Genomic DNA, 25,059 nt, shown 5'->3' with positions numbered 1-25,059 from the left:
AATGAAAACAAAGCAGGAATAAAACCACAACGACTAGTTTAAAGCTGAAATCACAGTTGGAAGGGACAGGGTCTTGCATTCCCCATTGAGGACATTGGCTTGTCACGGCCTAATGGAATGTTTTAATTTCTTTTTGACGTATTTCAATATCCTCAGAATGGAAAAGTTGTCCAAATTGACCCCCTTCCAAACCCCCAGTCCCCCCTTCTTCCCCAAACACCCCTGTCCCTCACTCCCGTCTCCCCCCTAGTCCAGCCTCCACTCGGTGTGAAGAGTTTCCAGGAATGCACATGTGGAGTCCATTAAGGAAGTCAGATGTCTGAAATAGCTGAGCAGAGAGAAGACCCTCAAGTACACGGGGCTAGCAGTATGAAGGGACACAGTGAGAGAGAGCGAGAAAGAGAGAGAGGGGGATGGACAGATAGATAGAGAGAACACGTGGGAGAGGCAGGAAAAGAGAGGGACAGAGGGAGAGGGAAAGAGTGAGAGAATGCTGGGGTGACACAAGACGTTCAAAACTCTCTTCATCTCATTAACTGTTCTGACCCCATCCACGCACGTTAGCCGCTCCACGCTCCATAACAATACATTATTAGCGCATTCCTAGACGGGAATAAAATGTTCCCTGCTGCATGGCAGGATCTAATTACGGCTGAAGGATGAGAGCTGAGGCTTTAGACATTATTTCCTCCTTTTATTGACTAGGCTGTCTCAGAAATAAGCCCCCGAGAGCTCTTCATATCAACAAACTATGTTGATCTCACTGGGATGTCTTTGGATGACAAGGCAGAAACAGTTCATCCATCATCAACACTTTATGACTTTATTCAGCGTGGAAATGCAAGTAAGCAAGTCGACATGTGCATGCCAAATCAAGTACACTAAAACAAATGAACTATGGTAACCAGAAGATGCTGTGGTTGTAAATAGAGATGTGTCACCCAGGCCAAATGATTGGGTTTATGGGGCACAGGTTCTCATTACAGGCTATAAGAGGACCTAGAGCTGCCTGATGAACGGCCCCAGACTGCCAATCAGGCAGTTAATAATATAAACAGAGCACCTTGGACACATAGAGGGACGGCTCCGTCCAGGACAGGAAGCAACATTCTGTCCCTGCCAAGACACACAGACCTGACAGGTGTTTTGGCCCTGGTCACCATAAACGTCCATCTCAGAGACACTTTTGGAAAAGCCACACTTGCGTAAATCTGCAGATCTGGACAGCAGACGGCACCTCTTTTTCAAACCCTTATCCTAACCACAGCACCCACATGGAGCAAAAAGGTGCATGTGCAGCAGATCCAGACCCAGCTGAGGCCTCCGTGGCGTTTTGATGACAGCAGGTAGACACTGAAAACTCCCGTGGGAGAGAGCAAAGATAACAGCCAATACTGCTGCGTCATAGTTCTCTCTCCTACATAGCCAGAGTTCTGATGGCTTTGACCTAATGTCCACTCATCACAGGACACAGCTGAGGGTGAAACCAGAGAGCTCTCAACCGTCAGCAACCACTCCATCAGCTGCTGACAGTACTGTCCCTTTTCACTTACCGTAGCTAAAAGAAAACTAGCTTGTCAACATGCTGATGCTAAAACCTACCGACTTTGCCTCTGAAAAGTAGGGTCCATGATTCTGGCAAAACGTGGTTGATATATGAGCTCAACAGCCAATCAAATTAGACCCCTCCTTTCAGTGCTCCTGAAGCAACGTGTTGATTGGCTGGAATTTTTTTTATTGTTCATGGCTTGGTCCACTGCTCTACTATAGTTTCCGACTTACAGAGCCGGGGGCCGTGTATGTTTTTTTCTTTAAGGACAGACGAACAGCTGCCAGGGGGCCCGTCATGGCTGATGTTCACACAGCTCCAGCCTTCCGATCGCTGCAGCTGGCGCTCGCGACTGGATCCGCGGGCCGCCAGGCCACCATACACGAGCCAGAGCGCTTTCCCGCACACGCTCACCGGACACCTGCCCTGTGGGCACCTCATCAAAGCCACGCAGCAGCTTCCTTTTTGTACGAGTCACCACAGAAGCATCTAGAACGCCGATCTGTTCTGGAAAATCTCTACAGGGTCAAAGCTACAGCACAGTGACCTGCACTCCATTTAGCCTAAATCATCATCATTCAATTTTTGGTTAACTTTTTTGTGTTTTCTGAAAAACCTGAAAAAAATTACATATATGCCATTATTTTAGGAAGGTGACGATATTGTAAATACAATCACACAGGTAGTGTTTCTTTTAAAAATGACACCAAAAATACACAACAAAGCAAAGTAATCTGTGTTTCACATGATTATGATTAAATTCAAGAGTTTGCACTGGAAGCTTTATATTCAAAGCTACTTATATAATTGAAACAAGCAGGTGGGTGGTGGTGGGAGTACTCACTTAGTGTTTCCACGGTGATGATCTCGTCTTTGCACTGGCGTTGACATGTCTGGTTGTCAGCAAGTCTCCCAGAGCCAAAGAGCCGGCACTCAATACACTCCCTGTGAAGACACCCCCAACAAGGTAATTTTAACACACACACACACACACACACACACACACACACACCTGAGTAAAATTAGCCTGGGTTTACCATTCAAACCAGGATAATGTCCTGAAGTTGCACCAAGTGACCCTAACAACACCCAGTGCAAAAAACATAACCCTGCTGTAGCCATGGCAATATGCAGCAACTAGAGTCCATCAGCTGGAGTCGGAGACAGCAGATTGACCTATGACCTTTCTTTAAGATGGATCAGTGATGAGTGCTGACCGTGCTGCCTTCAGGTCACCAAAGGCATTTGAAGCACATCAGGATTTTGTTTGGGTACTATGTTGAGTAGAAACAGAACCCAGTGTACAGAATTGCATAAGTTGCTTTTTGTAAGTAGAAAATCCACCCAATACTTTTTATATGAGCACAACTCTGTTAAGTCATTTTAGATGAAAATTCTCCCCCAAATCTTAGATCTTATAAAAGAGACAAAATAATTGAATCACTCTTGTTCAATGTAGCCCCCTTGAGGGTTTAGGACAAACATGAGCAAGACAGAATGTTCCAGATCTGCACCGTCCTCTCCTCTCCTCTCTCTCGTACCTCTTTGTGCCGCAGGCATCGGGGCAGGTGGGGCATTTCTCGCAGGTGTCGCCGAACGCCCCCGGCTCGGTGCACTGGCAGCGCCCGCACACGCAACTGCCCCGGCCGCTGCAGATCTGCCCATCGTCCGACACACAGGGCGCCGTCTCCGTGGAGCAGTTGCAGTTGTCGCCCACGTAGCCGGCGTGACACTTGCACTCGCCGCAGTGACATTCTCCATGACCTGGAGGAGGGAGGGAGGGGGTAGGGGAGACAAAGACACTCGCTGTTGGCTCCGTTTTGAAACACACACACACAATAGCAGGCAGTGAGTCAAAGAACACAGTATCACTGCACGCATGCGCATGATGTCTGGTTTACTCAAAGACTGGAGTTTCCAAAGAAAACAGTAAAACGCCACGTTTGATTAACACAAGGAATACATGTTTTCAACATGCAACCCTGTTCACAATAATAATATGCCAGTGAGATCACAGCAAAATATGTGCACCGAAGTGCACACACATGCAATAATGTGCATGCACACACACAAACACAAGCGCAAACTCAAACGCATGCACGCATGCACAAAAAGCCAACAGACATCTTAGTCAGATCCCAACCACAAGAAGCCACTGTGACCCACATTCTTTGGAAAAAAACAGCAACCCTTTTCTTGGAGTGAAATGGTTTATTCAGATTCCATCCCAGAACTGAACAGAGCAAAAAAGACAGAATTTCATGCTCTCCCCTCCAACTGTGCACCCAGTCTGCAGCGCAGTCACGGTTTATGCCCCAAACGCCGAGTTCAAGCCAGATCATGTTCAACAAACAGCAGAACAAGGTCAGTGGTGCCTACTGGTAGGTGTGTGTGTGTGTGTGTGTTTACCCAATGTATTATTGCCATGGTTATATTGATACAAAATGCATGCATATTTTGGTACATTCAACAAATGAAAATGTCTATCTGTCTATGATCTAACTATGGATTTGTATACAACTGGAAAGAGTCCTTGTCTTTCCATTAAAATGGAAAGATTACTTAAGTCAAATTAACCTCATTGCTGCACCTTAACCAGAAAACCACACACACACACACACACACACACAGACACACACACACAAAACAAACAAAAAAACCCTCATAACTTCATCAAACCTCATAAAAACATCTGAAATTAGGTTGGGCATTTGAATAGTTCAGACAAGGCTGACTGGCACCTGGCAGCATTGTGGCTAGTGTGCTGCAACACCTTGCTTCTCACAACACCCACTCACTTCGCGAAGCAAGCGAGAAAAGAGTCACACAAAATCTGCCAAAGTGACATAGGCTACAACGTCGCCCTGCTTTCTCTGCGCCTGCAGGCCAATAGCAGAGGGACGGTCCTGTGTGAATTATTCTTTTCATATGCACCTTAAGAAATATGACTGGCAAGCATGCACACACACACATGCACACATACACACACAGTTCCCTGACAGCCCTTTGAGGCTGGTTTTGGTAGCGTGAGAGCCCAGAATGAGGGGGTATGTCTGGGGGTGGTGGGGGTACCAGGGTGCCCCTGTAATGGAGCCTTCTCCATCAGGTTGGCCCTCTCGCTCTAATGTTCTCCAGGTGTCAGATAGCACACAGGAATTCCACAGGGATTAGGTATTAGTGGCACTTCTAGACTCATTTGTTTGCTGATAAATTCACACGGCTCCACTCTCTTTGGAAAATGCATAAAGAATTGGAAATGGCACTGAAAACAAGACTGGATATTTGGTCTGATGTTCACTGAGGGAGGTCTTGGGGAACACTTAAAGCATCCACAGAAATATTTATAAATATTAGGCATGAATAAATAAAACACAAACTTTCTTGCCCTTAAGACACTACACATCTCTAAAAGCATAGTCCATGCAGTGGGCAGCAGCAGCAGTGTGATCTAGGTGTAGGTTTTTGAACATTCTAACATAAGATTCCGTTCCGCAACAATTGAAGGTTCTAAAATTCTATGTTGAATTCAATAAACCCAGATATTCTTTAGAACGTTCATTTCCCATCATTCCCAGCAGGGTATGGGTGAGCCTGGCTACTTGAAGGAAACATTCCCTTTGTGGTCAGCTCGCATGCTGATGGCCAGCGGAGAAAAGAATTTAGGTCAGTGAGATGACAAATTCAATTACATCTGTTCATCACAATGGGAATGTGCACCGAGGTTTCCTTACAGCACTAATAAGTTCCAGGTTACAATGGGAGACAATACCTCCTGGCTTCTTTACCTCCATGAGAACAACGGAGAGACAGCGCGCATCATAAAGACGTCGTGTTTTAGTATCAATTTCCTGTTCAAAAAGTAGCTCCTGCAGGATCTGTTACGGTATGTGGGAGATCAGGTGCTCAGTGAGATTTAGGGGGAGGGGGGGACTGAACTATCCACAGTTCTGGTTGAGGCTAGTGCTCATCTAGTGCTCATCGAGCGTTTGTTTTCGTTGCCTCTGTTGAACTTGTCCGCTGCTGGCTCTAGTGGGACTTGGTGAGGAGTAGGTCATGCTGCCACACCTTGTGGTTTAATGGCTTACAGGGACGTTACGGGCGGGCCCAGAGTGAGTCACTCAGTGTTAGCCAAAAGTGACCATGCCACAGGCCAGGAGCAGGCTAGCATGCACGCACACACACACCAGGAAAATAAAGAGAGATATGCATGCCATGCTAACATGCAAAACACTCTCTCCCTGACTAAACATATGGCAAACAAAGAAATCTGTGTCTGTTCTCAGAGTACAAGTACAAAGTACAAATGCAAGAAGCAAGTACTGGCAAGTACACCTCTTTCTCAAAATCCCCTTGAACTCTATAGTCTGTGTCTGTGTGTGTGTGTGTGTGTGTATGTGTGTGTGTATGTGTGTGTGTGTGTGTGTGTGTGTGTGTGTGTGTTCTTAAACTACACAAAGACGTCAAAGTGGGGGCATCCAATAATGTAAGGCCACTGTAGAGAAGAATCAAGTCTCAACATGAAGCCAAACATGTCCAGGAAGGTTATCTGTCTTAGGGCTTTAGCAAGCATATACTCTTGATGCTATAGACATATTTGCATTTTATTACTGACAGAAACTTCCCCACACTTAATCTGATAGAGATGCTGTTAGCCTGTCTGTATTTGTGCACATGGTTCAAATGGTAATAACTAAACACTTGTTAAGGTTGTTCTTTCTTTGTGTCTGGTAGGTATACCATGATCCTTCTGGCTTATTTCTCAACTTGTCATTGGACCAACAAGATGTTCTTGGTTTGTGAAATATTTATTTCAAAGGAAGAATCTTAAAGGGCCACCAGGCAACGTTTTCGTGTTAATTACTCATCTTCGTAAGTCGGTATATGGTTAAATGACTCATTGCAGGGCGAATGAAGACTCTCTCACCCGCCCCTTCTGCCTGTAGGAAGAATATCCCGCTTGCAAGTTCGGTGTATCCTACCCGCGACCTTCAGTCTCACAAAGTCTCAGACATGGCGAGAAGCAGGATCAGTTTACATCCTGCATCCCCAGCACAGATGCAGGCTAACAAAACACGGCTAGTGATTGTTGCAAAGATGTGTATAATGGCAGAGCCGGCGAAGAAGCAGAGAAAACCCTTGACGGAAGATGCAAAGACAAGGAAAAGAGCTTCAGACCGAGCGAGGGCTCACACACGTATCGAAACGTACAGATGCTAGAGGGAGCTTCGTAGAGAAAAAGCACTCAGGCTTGCCTGGTGTCCCTTTAAAGGTTGTATTAGCTAAAAAAGGCCCAAACATAAATGATCACATTCATCTAATCTTTCCTAACGATCCGCTAGCTGTCTGCCCCTTAAAGGAGAATTCCGGTGTGATTTTGACCTAAAGTGTTTTGAAACATGATACCGAGTGTGAACGTATGTCTCATAGCCCATCTCGGCTTGTCCCCTGCACTCCGAAATCTGGCGCTAGTTAGCCGATGCTACCAACAAGGCGGTCAATGGTGGTGCCTCGGCATCGGCATAGCCATGCAAATAAATCACTGTTTTACACCATTTACGAGGCTCAATGTATCTCCACACTTCATTGGTAGACTTCCGAGGGCCCTGACATTTAAAACGAGACATTGAGAACTTTGAAAAAGCACTGGTAGTTTACTTACAAGACGATTTATACAGACAGTATCTTCACGAAGTTTAGCGTTTGCAGCCATCTTGAATTTAGTCACGATAAGTCGAGCGACGAGTAAGAATGAATAGGTATGATAAGGGATCAGATTCCAAAAATAATTCTGTGGAAATGCATGGATTACAGTTTCTTCCAGTAGCAGCAACTGGAATCCATGCATTTCCACGGAATTATTTTTGGAATCTGATCCCTTATCATACCTGTTCATTCTTACTCGTCGCTCGACTTATCGTGACTAAATTCAAGATGGCTGCAAACGCTAAACTTCGAGAAGATACTGTCTGTATAAATCGTCTTGTAAGTAAACTACCAGTGCTTTTTCAAAGTTCTCAATGTCTCGTTTTAAATGTCAGGGCCCTTGGAAGTCTACCAATGAAGTGTGGAGATACATTAAGCCTCGTAAATGGTGTAAAACAGTGATTTATTTGCATGGCTATGCCGATGCCGAGGCACCACCATTGACCGCCTTGTTGGTAGCATCGGCTAACTAGCGCCAGATTTCGGAGTGCAGGGGACAAGCAGAGATGGGCTATGAGACATACGTTCACACTCGGTATCATGTTTCAAAACACTTTAGGTCAAAATCACACCGGAATTCTCCTTTAAGCAGGCCGTCAAAAAACGCGTCTCTGTAGGCAGCCTAGGCTCCGAGATCTGTACACAAAAACAATTGCTACCAACAAGGGTTGGCAACCCACTCAAAGGCAAAATAAAGGGTTTCAACCAATAACCGATGAGATGCGCGCTTAGGAGTTTTAATTGCACGGGAGGGAGTAGCGAGCTAGCTTTCTGTTTTGTTTGAACATCAACAGAAGTGATGTATCCCCGCTATCACTGATACAACCTTTAAGGTGAATCATTAAACATGATCGGTTCACAAGGATCATAGAGGTGAATAAGGGAGACAGCGCAACATTAGTCTGACTAAACACAATGGGCTGATGGGAAGATCATCAGATGCTTAACAAACATCTGTGTTATTAGCAGGGACTGATAGCAGGGAGGGCACAGAACATGGCTGCTTCTGCAAACAAGCTGAAAAGAAGGTCAACAAAATGACAAGTTTTGGGACTCCGTTCTTGTCCATGATATAATTTGATTTGACCTTCAACTTTGTTATCCTCCTGATCTAATTTCATTTGTCTACAACTCTAACAAGCAATTTCTCAGTTGTAAACATTCTAGTATTTCACATTATCACAAATATCTATGGAGGTATGGGAGGTTTTGTTATGCTAGGCTAAGAGGCAAATATGCACTCATTAATAATCACCAGATCAGTAAGTGATCTTAAGGCTAACAACATGTGATGATGAAAAACACTGATTACTGCAAAGGATGCTAGATAAATGAAGAGTTAAATACAATAAAATCAGCTCATCATCACAGGCCTGCATGACATCAATATCCCCATCTCCATCCTCATCACAGCAGTTTCTTCTCCTCACACCCTGAAACAGATGGTGTTGTGTCTGACAAGGAGGGTATGCATGGAATTCCTTCGCGCGGGATGAGGTCAGTGTGTTCTTGAGATTACCATGCTTTGGCCCTCTCGCTCGCTAATTGTTATCGAAGATCGCCATGGAGCTCCAGAACCTTGCCGATAGGGAAGCAAGACTCAAGCTAAACCAGCCCCAGAATCACCGCCGCCACCGCTGCCAAAAAAAAAAACACACCCACCCACACGTCCGTCTTTCCCAGAGTTTCCCCTGTTCCCTCTCTGATTTAGGTCAACAAGTTAATGTGCATCCTGCAGCCACTGGCCCAAACTGACCAGGAGGAAAGGCGGCACTGGTCAGAAAAAAAAACCCAATAAGTGCCCAAACACTTTCTCCCCATAAAGCTGAGAGCATACCAGTCAAGGGAAACTCACATACACACACTTGACTGAGCCCAAATTCAAAAACGGCTTGCAGCCATGATCATTAAGGTTACCGCAAGAGTAAAGTATGAGCTAAACATTGCACACAGGGAAACCAGTGTTGAGGTAACGAAAGTAGAGCCAGCTGCTAGGATGCTGGTCACTACAGGACAAAGAGTGTGTGAGGAGGCTTGGAATCAGGAACAATTCAGAGTAAAGCCGGAAAAGGAGCATGCAGGGTTCGGCGAAGGCCAGTGTGGAATACAAACTCTTGATTGTGCCCTTCTGGTAGTTTGACACTCTAGAGTTTCCTCTTTCTGAGAGTTGCCTTTTCCTAAAATAAACCATAACTTTCCTAGACACGCTATTTCTGAAGTCTGGCCTAGTCCACAGCATTTCCAAATATTTCCTGTCTACAGAGACAGAGAAAGAGAGAGAGAGAGAGCAAGTCTCCCTTTCACTCACTTAGTGTGTGTGTGTGTGTGTGTGTAAATGTATACGTGCATGATTTATGGTCTTCGAGGCATATTTTTCAGCTGAGGGAAAGGAAAACAGTGAAATTGTGATAGACAGAAACATCGCCATAATCTTCCACTCATGAATCTAGGCTCTCAGCTTTTCTCCTCTCGATGTGGAGCCCTTACAAGACAACATGCTTGCCAACACCACTGAAGGGTCCCCACGAGCACCCCATTTCACAATCACGAGAATCACAACAGTGTACAAAAATCAATTGACAAAGCAAATATTTTGTTCAGCGCATCTTTGAGGAGGCATCTATTTTTCTAAAAGGAAAAAAAATAAAATAATGCAGCCTACTCCATAGAGGGAGCTAAAAATGAAACAAATCAAATGCCTTGAGCAAGAAACTGCATGATAATCAAATTGTCTACCATCTGTGGTCAAGTATAACTACATTCTGGTTTATTTACTTTGGAGATAACCTCTGAGTCTGACAGAGCAGTATTAAACAGATACAAAGGCTATAAAATAGAACCCAAGATTGGGCAAGAGACGGCCATGCCAGTGAAAGGCTGTCTCTATGGCATCCGTACGTCACTGATCTGTGACTATATAATCCTCCTCCTTCCTATGTCAACGAACAGGCTGGCCTCCTTCAGTCCCACAGGAAAACAGCACTCATATCCTGGCTGCCAACTCTACAACACTGCTAGTGCCTGGAGGAGGAAATACCTCTCCGGATATCTTCCTGACAAATGAACTGGCTAACAGCTCAGTGGAGTGCAGGGAGACTGCAGCAAAGACCTAGCACTGATGCTAACCCCTCATTGTTTATTAACTCAATGACCTCCTGCCTCGTTCAGTGGGACTTGCACAACTTAAGGTGTCAGCCAACAATGACTTAAACCTCTGTAGCTTTTATCTCCTTGTGGGTTGTGTTACACAATTCTGGAATGCATGCCACCTATTGGGACTGACTTGCACAAAGAGCTGTAAAAGTAAGAGTTGCGAAGGGTGCACATCAGTGGCGATTGCTGCTCTTTGGAACAGGGGAAGCTCTGATAAAAATGGTAAATTATTAAATGAATATTATTAAGGTGTTATATTGTTCTTTGAGGGCAAAAAGTATCCCAAACAGTAGGCTATAGAGTTGGCATGGCAGACATGGCATGTAGCCTACACACGCTACAAAAAGCAAGTCACAAACTCTGTAACTCCACATTACGGTTTTATTTACAGTATGCTATTTACAAAGACAAATAGAAACCGACTGTATTGCTCCCAAATTATGAGAATTTGAGCTGTAACTTGCCTTGTCTCTCGGCTTCACCTGCCAACACTAACGTTAACGCATCCCTGCCTTGAACTTGAACCACTTCCTGTCAGATCGCGACATATGCTGTCAATCAAAAAGAGTCCAGCCTCTATAACGGTTCCTCCAATCATCCGGGCCATCCCACTGTCCCATTCACTCCCAGAGACGCCGGGCTTCCCTGGAAATGACGATTTTGTGGCGCTTGTCCAATAAACGTGTAGCTTTTCTGCACTGAGATCAGCCCACTCTGTAGTGCCGCTTCCCTGGAAATGACGATTTTGTGGCGCTTGTCCAATAAACGTGTAGCTTTTCTGCACTGAGATCAGCCCACTCTGTAGTGCCATTGAAAGCCAGTGAAGCCGAGCGTCTATGGGTTTTTTGCATGGTTTTTTGATAGATCGTGTTGTTACAGCAATGTATTACGGGTGCGAAATCACGATAAATGACCGGCAAAACCTTATTGCTGAACAAACTAGCCATGAAGTTGAACATTTTTATAGCATGTTCTAGTTGGAATAGTAGGCTAGAAGCTAATGTAATAGTGTTATTTGATGCGATTTTCAGTGATATTTTAGAGGAGGCTGAGCTTCCCCTGTAGTCTTAGAGCAATCGCCTCTGGTGCACATCCCTCATCTACTTATTCTCAACTTCGAACTGCCATTGGTTGAGGTATTTTTGTGAAAGCGGACATCTTTTTTTCAGCCCAGACTATACTTCACAGTGTTCTTCAAGCCTGAAGAACACAGGCCTCGAGCCTGAAGAACACAGGCCTCAAGCCTGAAGAACACAAGGCAAATATGTAGCGAGGACAAAAGAAACCAGCCCACCACCACCCAGTCAGGAGGAAGGCATCCATTAACCATTCATTTCCTTGTTTTCCAAGGGATTTAATGGCCAATTTACAGACAAGTAGTCATCTTAATAGTCTGTTTACTACACATCTATAAAGCACAGACTTCAGCAGGCAGCGCATCCTAAACACGGAACATGAATGTAATTCAGGTTTCCCCCCCCCCCCATATACCATAATCTTGAGGATACTTTATGGCAGGCTCCTACAAAGGAGGCGAACTGGAGCCAGACAATGTCCATGCCCGATCAGTTTATGAGGCTAGTCGGAGTGGGCTTAAAGACGACCAAAAGAGTCTAGCAGCACATTTTAAAGGCCCTCCAAATGATATTCTTGTAGTCAGCCACTCCTTGTCCTTGGGAAGTCTCTAAACTTTGAGATGTAATGAAAGCTTTGAAAACAGACAAACAATATTGTATAACCCCATGACTTAATTACATGTTTCAGTGAGTTTGTGTGTGTGTCAGGTATTTTGCCAATAAAGTGTTTCCTCCTTGTTGTGCTACGGCTAAAAAAGGCCCAAAAGGTAATAATCAGCGAAATCCCACAATGCTTTGCACGCTGACCTCAGTCTGAGGTTATGCTGTGGGGGATGGCTCAGTTGTGTGGCTCCTCCTGTTCTTCTTCTTCTTTGGTGTAGACTGGAAATAGACTTTGTTGTGGACACCCAAACAATTTTGGATGGGTACATGGCCTGTCATTTGAGTCCCAGAGGGCCGTTAGCAATTCAAATTCGGTACCGCTCTTGGATGAGATCGCTTTGGCACTCTCTCTCTCTCACCGCCTGTGTGTGTGTGTGTGTGTGTGTGTGTGTGTGTGTGTGTGTGTGTGTGTGTGTGTCCGTGTCCTGACCCAATGTTTTTATTTCCAGAGGGCATTTGTGACTCAAGTAAGCAATATAAGAAGATTAAGGAGAAGAATCAAAAGGACATTTAATCAGCACGGTTTGGCACCTTGCTAAATCACAGCAGCAAGACATTTAATCAGCATTATCAAGGTTTGGCACCTTAAGAGTGTGGTGAGTCAACTCACTAAAAAACATGCATTACCCTTGCAGACATAGACTTTGGGGGGGGGGAATGCTCGTGGCAGGTGAAATCAGGTCCTGCTATTCTATTATACATACAAATTCATGAACATATGGGGTAAAATATATTTATGTTTTTTTATTTATTTTATGTTTTTTTTAAACAATAATGTCTAATAATATTGTTTTTCTCATTTTCGTATGCCATTCTATCTTATGCTATTGAGTCACTTGCTATTGAGTGGTGACTCTTCTGAAGATGACTACAGAGTCAGCAGTCGAAACTGTCAAGGTATACCAAAAACGTTAAGCCTGTGTTAAGAAAATATTACTTATATGATACACTTGAAATTGAAGGAAACTATTTATTTGCATATATTTGCGTTTGTTGAACTTCTATCTTCGTGTTTCAGGAAACTTTGTGGATAGAATATGCAAATGAAGTCAATGGAAACACAAGCTTTGACTGAACTGAAAAGCTACAATATATGGGCATACTGCTTAGTACCGAAAATATTCAAGTTGCAAGAATAAGCTAACCTTAAACAGACTGCCACTCAACAGTCGAGCACTAACTGGCCAAGGACCGATCCCCCGTCTCCTCCTCATCCCTCAGCTCTGTAGTCCATGTGGTCCTAATAGCAGGCAGAGGCTGCCACAGCGGTCTGAGTGTGTGTGTGTGTGTGTCCGTGTGTGTGTGTGTGTGTGTGTTTGTGTGTCCGTGTGTGTGTGTGTGTGTGTGTGTCCGTGTGTGTGTGTGTGTGTGTGTGTGTGTGTTTGCATATGTGTGTGTGTGGGGGGGGGGGGCAGGGCCCAGATTACAGAGGAAGACATAACACTGGGCCTCTTTGTGCAGGCTCAACACCCCAAGGTCGAACACAGTCTTATTTGATGTTGCTACATTTGGCCAAGAGCCAATGGGGTTGGGGTAGGATAAGGGAAAAACAAAACAAAAATGTCATTTGTCAGTTTTTGGAATCACCAGTTTAACTGTTATGTGATAACTCTGTTTGGATTCTAGCATCATAGTGGAGCAAAAGAAGAAATGAAACTAGCTTTACCATGAGCTGCAGGCACTGAGAGTGCAACAGAGACTGTTATGAGAGTGTGAGAAAGACTATTATGCCTTGACACAGCGCACGTTCAACAAAACAAACCAACATGCTGTACCAGTAAGCAATGCTTACAAAGGAACACAATATGAATGCATCCATACAGAGTTTCTAACACCCTGCCAATGTTCCAGTGGATCCTCGATTCAAATCAACGGCATGTGTTACGAAGCTTTCTGCATCCTAACAGGCAAGCTACACCAGGTGCACAGCGATCACGTCTGGTGTAGCCAATTCGATCGATTATAGCGTAAGGTAATTGTTGCAGCATACACTCGGGAAGGAAGGAATGCTTCAGTTACGTGCCTGGTGTAGCATGCCTATAAGACTGCTACAAAAAAACAGCTGGCTTTAGTCTTGTTGCACATTCCATAGAGCTTTGAATAATGTAAAAAACAAATCCTCTGACAACGATAAGAAGAAGACTTGAGAGTTTGAGGATGCAAAGCTGGATTAGACACTTAAGAGTCAGATGTGGACGAGCATTTTGACAGGTCTTCAGAGTGTGCAGTGCTGGCCTACTTTTCCCAGTGAAAAAAGCCAGAGCCCCAGGCAAAGTGGCATATATGCGCTGTCAGCTTAGAGTGAGAGAGACAGCAGGGGCAGACAATGTCAGAACGGGAGAGAGAGAGAGAGAGAGAGACACAGATAACGAGAGAGAGAGAGAAACAGAGAGAGAGAGACAAAGAGAGAGAGACAGGCAGAGTTATGTGTGTGAGCGTACAGCTCACTTATGGGGTGCCGGGCAGGTTAAACCAGGCTCAATCTACTATACCCTCTGGTACTGGCTAGTTTGCAGTAATAATAATACATTTCATTTACAAGCGGCTTTCAAGCCAAGGACACTGTAGAATCAAAACGTTCAAGGACACTAAACACAGAGCACACTGTATAAGTATAAGTATATAAGTATATATACTCTTTTGATCCCGTGAGGGAAATTTGGTCTTGGGGAGCAGTGAGGGGTTAGGTGCCTTGCTCAAGGGCACTTCAGCCATGCCTACTGGTCGGGGTTCGAACCGGCAACCCTCCGGTTACAGGTCCAAAGTGCTAACCAGTAGGCCACGGCCCCACAAGAATACAAAGAACACACGATTTATGGGCTGCTGGGCAGGTTAAACCATGCTCGACCACCAGTTGCTTGGACTTGTGTGACACTCATTCACACAACAGGGATGTACTGGCTATGTACTGGCTTGTTTAACAGTAGGGCTGTAACGATACACCAACCTCACGATTCGGTTTGTATCACGATTTTTGACCCACGGTTCGATACAAATCTCGATTTTTCTTTTTTTTCCCTTTTTTTTGGGGGGGGGGGGGGGGGGCTAGACTTTTTATTAAATAACATTTTAATAGCCTCCCTTAGAACACCAGAGGATTACAATATAATATATCTATTATTTTATATCCTGATATACAAATATGTTTCTGAATGACTGATATTTATGACAGCACACCTAGCCTAGGCCTACTATTTTTTTTATTATAACTCTACCTCTTTAATTCAGCTGTCTGGTTGAAGCCTGGAAATATTGTAAACAAAGTAGCATAGTTGGCTAGCTAGCCTATCATAGTCTACTGATTGGACTGTTCAGTTTCCCCATGTGTCAAGGTAATACTTGTTCTCCTTGGGACAGGCCCTTTTGGGAAACGTTGGTATTGAGATGATCAGTCAACTTCAATGCAAGAGTTTTAAACAAATATGTGCAGCATGCTAATGATGCTAAGCGGATTTAATAGTAATTTAGCTAGTCGTCTTCTATGCGTCCTTGCTTTCACGATTGTGAATGTTTTATTTAAGTCGCGCGTGTTCATTGAGCAGGAGAGGGAGGGAGAGTGAGAGGGAGGGAGCGCGAGAGAGAGCGGGCAAGGAGAAGGGGTTTACTTCTATACTGTTTGGTAAAGTTGCACACATAGTCTACAATGAAAGCAAGGAGAGATATGAAATTATTATTTATTTATTTATTTGTTTGTTTTTGGACAACGTAGGCTACCGATACATAAAGCGGGAGATGTGGGTTGCTTTTGCGGCCGCGTAAGCTGCAAAGAACTGCGTGAAACACTAGAAAGGGTGTGTCGCGATTCTGCCTTTTCACACCGCGACACAGTATCGTGGATATGAATGTCGCGATTTCGGTTTCAAATCGTATATCGTTACAGCCCTATTTAACAGTGACTTATGAATTGATACTTGCTGGAAAAGTTCACACTGGTGTCTATAACTATGTTGATATCTTCCCCACAAATATATGGCTCACATCATATGTATGCAAACACAAGTTTATGACAGATAAAACATTGTAATACATTGCCAATGGGATATTGTCCCTTTGAGGCAGTGCATACTATTATGATGACAAAGGGGCCTTGTAAAAAGCACTAACAGAGAGGGATCCCATACGTTACTGTCAGGCGCAATGCCCTTGCCCTTTGCCTCCACTGCTGTCAGCTGAACGTCTGTTCACCAGGTTTTGCACAAACAATTGCCTGGCATTGGGCTTAGTGCGTAATGAGAGAAACCACTGCTTAGCAAAACACCGCCGACAGATTCTGTTTTTTCTCCCCCCTGAGCTGTGGCATGTCGTCTCTTGTAATTCAAGGCCATTTTTGGAAGGAGACGATGAGTGTGGTGGAGCCTTCCCTAGGATCCTGGTCTTACTGATGACATGATTCACAACTTGGGAGTGGTCAACAATCAACACTCCAGACAGATCTAGAAAAATCTCTGTTGTGGCACAGTTATGAACTACTCAGAAGAACAAAAACAGTTGCCAACACACACACACACAAAAAAGGACACACTTGAATTACAAAATGATATTTGAAATAATTGGATAAATCTGAGGCTTTATCGCTCATGTGATCCAGTGATTGTACGACACATCACATGATGAGGACTAGAGAGTGATGTGCTACTGAATAGGTGGCCCTGACTCCAATGATCGTGTCAGCTGATACCATTTAAAGGGATAACCGAGACAAAAATAGCTGCGGAGAACAATAAACTGCCTCTCAAAGCACTTCAAGTGGTCACAACTATAGATCCCAGCACATTATAACTCATAGTTATCTGGGTCTAATATGGCCACAGTCGCACCACAACATAGAATTAAATAAGAGTCAAAACCGGGTCTGCAAACCTTGAAGTGGTTATGAATTGAGCAGTCATAATGAAACACAGCTGTATGAGGACATATGTATGTATCCTGCTGCTGATGTTACTCTTCCACAGTTGCTTGGAGACAACCATGTCGACAGAGACTTTGTGATGTGTCTGTTGGCCTCTATACATGACGGACCACAATGTTCCCGCCTGAGAATTTAGTGTTGTGACAACTCCATCACCTCGCTGTTCAAATTATACCTTTTCCCTGACCGTCTGATCTATTCCAGGCCTCTGTGGACACAGGGAATGGGGAGTGCAGGACAGACAGACTAGACACCAGGGTAGGAATTTCACGGCGGCCACGACGGCCATGGCCGTCGTAGCCCCTTGCTTTGGCCGTGAAGCCCCATTGAAAATCATAGGTTTACAGGCCACGGTGGCCTTGGTGCCCCCTTCTTTCAATATTCTGCTTTGTGTCCTACTAATAGCGATTTTTATTTACCCTGTGGCCTGTCAAAATAATCTTAGCATTCACAGCGCAAATTAATTTAGTCTTTTACGCAGTGGAGAAAGTGACAGCGCAAGAAAATGCGTCCAAATTCACCCATTCTTCTCAGTTGAACTACTTGCGAAGTAGCCTATTCATCACACAGACATCACAAGTATCACATGAAAGAGCTTTTTCTCAGCTTTTAAACGATGTTAGCCGATAATTGCTGTGTTGAACGGTTCGCGAGAAAAGTAAATAATATAATTCAATTTAATCATACATTCTACTGAAGGTTTTGCGTCCATGATCTCCCTACCCATTCATCTCGGTGGAATACTTCACGAACCCTTCTTTTAACACATGACAAACCACATAGCAGAATAAACAGCAGACCTTACCAAACACAAAGGTGTAAAGCAGTCCCCTGTACAGTTAGCCGTTCCAGAGTAATCCAGTTTTGAATTTGCAGTAAATTTCGACATGCATGGATGTCTCCAAATTTGGGCTTTAAGTTTTACAATGTGTTTAAATTGTTCCACATGATTTCATAACGGGCCAAATACCAAATAAATGTTACAAATATCGCCTAGATATTGGTAAATCTGAGTACAGCTGACTAAGAGTTTGTGAAAGTAGCCTTAATGATCACAAAATGCTAAGCATGCATCTAGGCTACGCCAGGGGTGGGCAAACTGCGGCACTTTCATCCGGCCCGCCGAGCATTTCATTTGGTTATCAGGCTGCTCGCTATTTTTTTCCTGCGATAGAGACGACGTTGGTTAGCTTTACTGCAAACTGCTTTTCACTCTCCTTAGAGAACGTTTACAATGTCAATGTCAAAACATCATGTTAAATAGAGATAACATCATGTTAAACTAAGTTAACTCTTAGTTATCTCCTTTGCAGGAGATCTAACGTTAACATTATGCGATCCATTTAATTGGGAACGCGTCTGCACTCACGAGAGGGAGGGAGAGCCGCAGGTTCCAGCTGGCTTGTGATTGTTGATAATTGATATCTCCTTCTTATAAGAAACTTTTAAAAGGAAATCATGAAGGCAACAGTAGTTCCCACTAATGACTATTTAAAAACTGTGAGAGGGCCCAGCCGGAGCAGGCAGAAGATCATTGAGAAATAAACGTGAATTAAAGCGACTGTCTTAAAGCGACAGTGCACAATTTATACATTTTGTTAAACAGCATAAGGGGGGGGGGGTTGTGCGGCCCGCCGGCCAATTTTCAAAACCCAATGTGGCCCTTGAGCCAAAAAGTTTGCCCACCCCTGATCTAGGCTATTTGAGTTTCTTAAAGCTGAGCTGTGCTACATTTAAATGGTTCAATACATGATTTCATAGCAGGCCAAATATAAAATAAATGTTATATATAGCCTAGATATCTGTTTTTATTAGATGATCAGATGATTTACAGTTATATGTGATATGTCATGTTTCATGTTTTTGTAATGTTTCATACAGTGATGCAGGTCTACTGCAGTGAATAGGCTAAATACAACTTACAACGGGTCCCTGACATGTGGCCTTTGTGCCCCCCACCAAATATGCCCAACTGAAGGCCAAGTGGCCTTGCCCCCAGAATGGTGAAATTCCAAGCCTGCTAGACACCCTGACGGGGCAAAGATTTTGCACATGCCATGGCTATTAATGGTTACACACCTCTGTCACTTAAAGGGAAAAAATACTTTCAGCATGTCTGGATTTATCATATTTTATGCCATGTGTGTTTTCGAAGAGTCTAAAAATAGACACAGGAGTAAAGCATTTCCACATCTGTGAGCAACTAGCCAATGGTAAGCTCATTTGCTCTAGTAAACAACATCTCTAATTCATGTGGATTTTTAAATTAAAATTACATAAAAGGACAAAAATATCCAAGAAACTGCCCTTAACATACTCTATATTCTAGTCCCACAGCGAATATGTACAGCAAATCTCTATAGGGACAAAAATTGAGAAAGAATACTTCAAGAAACTGTGGGGCTTACAGTCAAACACTGCATACATGGGTGGAAGAAGCTTTCCACCCATCTCTGACAGGGAAGACACAGTCCCTGAGCACTCTGAAAACCCACTGCAGTGAGAGAGGCTCATGAAAATTTCAGACGGAGACAACTTCCTTCCCTGATAATCTCAAAACAGAGCGTTTTTAACTGAAGACAAGCTCAAGGTGGAGGCACGCAATGCGACCATTACAAGGGAGGACTGGGTTTCCCACATATAATGTCTCAGTCAAGTCTCAACTGATCTGTCTGTCTAATGTTAACAATGCCCCAGGTAATATCATGAGTAGACTTGTATTTTGTAGCACACTTAACTTTAACAAGGGCAGCTTGTCTATGACTGGACAGAGAACCTGCCAAGTACCCTTGATGAAAACATGTCGAAGACTGCAAAAAAACACTACAAAAGCTTTCACAGGTCTGTTTGTGTAGAAGTCTGGGATTGAAAGCATAAACACTGCTTGACCTGAGGGGGTATATGTGTACCATCATCATGCAAACCTTTACACGACATGTGCATGAACACCTCTACCTGGGCTTGCAGTTCGGCTGCTTTAAAATGTGCTTTTGTAACGTGATGCGGTTATAACACATAGAAATTGGGTTATGGGTTCAAACCAAGCTAATGCTCAGAAAGCAAAGAATTTGTGCGGTCTATGCTGCATCATGCAAAGCCTTTCCCATAATACTCTTAGTGGGTGATCAAGTTATTAAAACGGTGTGTAACAGTGGAATAGCAACTGTGGGCCTGGGACATTTAGGAGGGTATTTGAGGAGAAAATCTTACACCAGGCACCTAACTGAAGCGTCCCGTTCACGTAGCATCTGCTGCAACACTTAGCTTCCACTACAATCAATGGAACTGGCTACACCAGACGTGCTAGCGGTGCGTACAGTAGGTTTGAAAAATTAGACAAGAAATTAGAAATTAGACAAGTCTTGTAAAACGATTTTTACGCTCCGTAAACGGAACGCTTCAGGTGCACACCTGGTGTAGCCCGGGCGTAATTGGTCACTGAACTGCACCCGGATCAGGTGAGGAACTCTTCAAAGGTTCCAGGTTTCAACAGCAGAGCAGAGAGGCTCCCAGCAACTGTCAAAACATCACTGACAAATAACAGAGCTAAGGAACTCTTAAAAATGTACATGTAAATCAGGTTTCTCGGTCAAGTATACTTGCGTATACAAGGAATTTGGTCTCTGCATTTATCCCATCCATGAATTAGTGAACACACAGAGCACACAGTGAACACACAGTGAGGTGAAGCACACACTGACCCAGAGTAGTGAGCTGCCTTGCTACAGCTGCACTCGGGGAGCAGTGAAGGGGTTAGGTGCCTTGCTCAAGGGCACTTCAGCCGTTCCTACTGGTCAGGGATCGAACCGGCAACCGTCCGGTTACAAGCCCAATGCCCTAACTAGTAGGCCACGACTGCCTCTTCCTCGTGCTGTTATACTGGATGTTCTTAAACAGTGTTACTGGGATTTATTTGTACACTTTTTTTTTAATGAACACTCCCAGAGAGTAAGGATCAGGATGTTATTCTGCAACCTAAAATGATGACAGTGTAGTAGACTGTTCCAACTGTTCAGAGCAATATTCTGGATATTGAAAAACCATAGGTGGTGCTGTGTTTATTTGCAGAAGGGCACACACACACACACACGAAACAAAATCCAGATGTCTACAGCTTTCCAGAAATTCTCTTGTTCTTCAAAACTCAAGACAGTCCATTTCTCCAGCTGGGTCTTTTTATCTTGACTAAACAATTAAGATCACATACAAGTCAGGAGAAGGGCAGTCCTGAGAGAGCTGTACTTGAAACCACGAAGATTCCAGCTCCACTACAATGCTGACGCGCACACACACACACACACACACACACACACACAAAGACAAACTAAGCCAAGTGTGAAACAGGATTATGCATAAGTGGAGAGCACCATTAGGGGATGTGCCTATTATGGTAGGAAGCTTCCTGAGACCTTGTGCACTCGTGATAATCTCCCCGGAGAAGACGAGTGCCGACAGCAAGCACTTCTTCAAAAGCAGACCCCTTGCTATTGCCCCTGCTATTGCCCCTGCTATTGCCCCTGCGACACAAAACAATGAGTGAGTCACAAAGACAAGTCACTGACCCCATTTTCCACATCAGTGGCAACTAATACATTATGTCAGGCAGTGCTCTCTTACAGAACAGTCATAGGTACAACAATCTATGTACATCAGCACAGTGGAATAGAGGTCAACTGGAGAAACCGCCTGATGCTAACAGCTCCAGCTAGGAAGAACCTGGTGCCTCGATATGCTCGGAGCAGAAAAAAGGAGGTAATGGAGGGGCTTCAGGTTGAGTTAAGGACAGCAACGCAACACAGAAGAGCTTTGTTTCAGGGCTCAGGTTTGCCCAGGATTGAGATTGGGGGATTTCTTTCCGAGGAGGGAGGCAACGTACCCAAGGCTATTCGCATTCAGGAGAGTAGGAGTGTGTGCGCTTCAATCAACAGGCTAATAGTTAACCTGTTTGGCATGGTGCAGCCACAGCAACAGAGCTAGGAGTGGACATTAATGGATATGAGGAAGGTTGGCTAGGCTGGTGAAACGTGCCAGGTTTCATTACATGCAACGCTAAGCTAGCAGTGATGGGTATCAGGCTATACACAACACAAATGTAACCAGATGTCCAAACACCTCATGCTTCTGACACTTTCACAAGAGTGCAAATTAAGCACACTGGATGGCAGAGAAGTGTTTTTTAACGTGAAAGTGAATTAGCATGCCTTCCGTCCACAATCACTATATATTATTTTCACTTCTGTGTACAAAGCCTCATCCGGTTCTCCCAGTTCATTTCTGAGAGCGGAGAGATTCAGTGTTTTGGAACCCGAGTAGGAGGGTGTATAATCTTGCACTGATGTGTGAAGTATAATACGGCAGTGCTGATGGGAGCGTGTGAGATGAGCTGTGAGATCAGGCGACATTAAGCCCTGCGAGTTGTGCCAAGCTCACTCTGCTCCCCTCCCCACTGGCCATCACTCTCTCCTCCGAAACCAACACCATTTGGAAAGAGAAAACACTTGAGTGGAAATGTTTTTTTCACTGGATCTTCACATGATCATACCAGGTCCACCATATGTACAAACACATGTGGTCCCATTTACGCACACTAACCCAGAGTCTTCCAAAAAAAGACGGGTTCCAAAAAAAAAAGGCGCAAGGATTTATAGGAATAAGACGTGTGTGTGTGTGAGTGTGTGTGTGTAGGGGGAGGGGGTATTTTTACGAGGCTGAAGAAATGAAGTCGCACTATTTCTGGCTTGCGGCACATTCAAGGAGTCTGATTGCTAAACTCATGAAACCAGCAGCAGATGTGTGACTGGGGGGTACAACAAAGTCAGGGTTTTACTGAGGGCCTCATCAACAGATCATTTTGATGGCTTTCGCACACACATACAGACCCCCAAGTGCATCCACACCATCACATGCCTTCACGCTAATCACAAGCCACTGCAGACACTGCTTGATTTATCAAAAAATATGCAAAACTTCAATATCCTTTGTAAACATCTCCAAGTGTGCGAAGCACAGCCAGCCTTCAAGGAAGAACCACAAAAGAACCAGCAGCCCAAGCAAAAACGTGTCTAACTTAACAGAAGAAAGCAAAACGTGTCCAACTTAACAGAGCATCTGCCACATCATCGCTGACACTGCTCGATCCGTGCCAACATGCGGCTGAGGGAACACAGAGCAGTCTGTAATCAGCTGATCCAGCCAGGCCTTCCCTTACACCCAGTCCCCCCCTATTATGGGCCTCCCGGAGCAGGCAGTGACACTGCACCGCGCGCACTGGGCTCGGCTAGCTATCGCTGCCCGTCAGCGGGCTAACTTTAGATGCTGATTGATGGCCTGGTCTTCCACTACGGTCTGACCTCCAGGCTCCTCAGTGCCGACGACTCCAAACCCTAACGGCCCTGAGGTCTGGACAAAGAGGCTCTTCTCAGCGGCTACTTTTTTTGGGACGGTCTGCTTTACCTAGAGTCTCCAGGGCCCTCTTCCTCCTCGACCCAGGCTAGCATCGGAGCTGATAAAGTATCACAGAAGATAATCCCCAAGAACCATCAGCTGGGAGCGAGCAGAGACATGAGCAAGACAAGCTGCTGTACCAATGAGAGACGAGCGCATCCAGACAAGTTTAACAGTCTACAGAGTCCTCAAGGATCTACAGTCCTCAAGGATCTACAGAGTCCTCAAGGATCTTTGGGGACCGAGATGGAAACAAACAATTGATTTGTGGGTCTGTGTGAGACAACGTGATCCATCATGAGTTGATCGAATCACGAGCCGTTGTTGGCCTTAATTCATTTAGTGGGCCAAGTAGGAGAAGGGTTGGTCACAGGACCGGAGGTGGATTGGGCAGACCGGTGGAGTGGCCGCCCTGGCACGGCACACGCTTGGTGCCACCACAAAGCCAGCGCAGACATGAGTAGGAGCTGGGTGTGGAGCAGAGTGTACACTTGGGAATGTGGTGAGTGTGTGTGAGTGAGTGTGTGTGTGTGTGTGTGTGTGTGTGTGTGGTGTGTGTTTGTCTTAATGTGAGTTTTAGTGTTATGTTTGTGTGGGATATGTGTTGAGGAGAGAGAGAATTTATGTGTTTTTAAAGCAAACAAGACCAAGGAACCAAGCTGCAAAATGCATTAGCACCACATACTGAAACAACTGCACATAGAACAATATATATGGGGAAGGAATAAAAAATAAATAAATAAATAAAATAAAAAAAAAGAAATAAAATATATATATATATATATAGGAAAAATATATACATTTAAAAGTCACAATGGATTAAACATTGTAATTAGCATTACCATTTTTATCAAAGAGTTACAGATATATTACGAAAATGAGACACTCCTCCCTGTCTCAGCACACACAATGCACAGCTTCCCAGTGAACAGCTGTGTTTTATGCCGTCACTTGTGCACTTCACAGGACTGGACCACTGACCCAGTAATCAAATCAGAGGAGAGCAGGAGCGGAAGTCAAGGGGCCAGACCCGTCCACTCAGGGAAGCCGCCTGGTTGCAAGTCTGCCTTCTCACCTTTGAACCCCCCCATGCTGGAACCTCATAAATACACACCCAGGCCAGTCCCGGGGAAAACACCCTGACAACATTACAGGGAGCACACGATGCAAGCTGCACGCGCTCAACTGCTGCTGGGCTTAGAGTGAGAGGGAAACTAAGGCCAGCTGATGTGCTAAAAATACATACAGTGGAAGAGCAGAGAACACGCTTCTACAGAGAAAATGAATTAAGATGTAGCTATGCTCAGGCTAATGTAGTCAGCTTATATTTTTACATGTAGCTATGCTCAGGTTAATGTAGACCACAAACTGCTAGTTTTAGATATAAGCTAATGTACACAGCTAAACTTTTTAGATGCTGTTCTGCACAAGCTTGTGTCAAAGACAGAGAGGGATGAGTGTTGCATAACATACAGAAATGCAAATGTCTTGTTTACCATTTCAAATGCTTGCCTTTCTCAAAAGGCCCAAAGTTAATGCTACTTCACACAACAAGTGCATCC

At 44.4% G+C, this 25,059-nt stretch overlaps 1 protein-coding gene across 1 annotated transcript in view; it reads right to left on the bottom strand.

Annotated features, from left to right (window-relative positions):
- The window catches only part of itgb5 (integrin, beta 5), a 47,586-nt gene that overhangs the window by 4,365 nt on the left and 18,162 nt on the right, over window positions 1–25,059 (bottom strand). Inside the window, exons 11-12 of the mRNA XM_076264010.1 lie at window positions 3,091–3,313; window positions 2,394–2,494 (exon numbers count right to left, since the gene is read on the bottom strand). Coding sequence (XP_076120125.1) covers window positions 2,394–2,494; window positions 3,091–3,313 — 324 coding nt within the window. The remainder of the gene's footprint in view (window positions 1–2,393; window positions 2,495–3,090; window positions 3,314–25,059) is intronic.

The sequence above is a fragment of the Alosa pseudoharengus genome, unplaced genomic scaffold (genome assembly GCF_046254945.1).
Source record: "Alosa pseudoharengus isolate Yale_2024_CS ecotype anadromous, Long Island Sound unplaced genomic scaffold, YU_APseudo_1.1 YU_APseudo_1.1_scf_3, whole genome shotgun sequence".
In the NCBI taxonomy this organism is placed as follows: domain Eukaryota; kingdom Metazoa; phylum Chordata; class Actinopteri; order Clupeiformes; family Clupeidae; genus Alosa; species Alosa pseudoharengus.
Note: the sequence above shows the minus strand (reverse complement) of the source record. Positions and strands in the feature narration are given on the sequence as shown.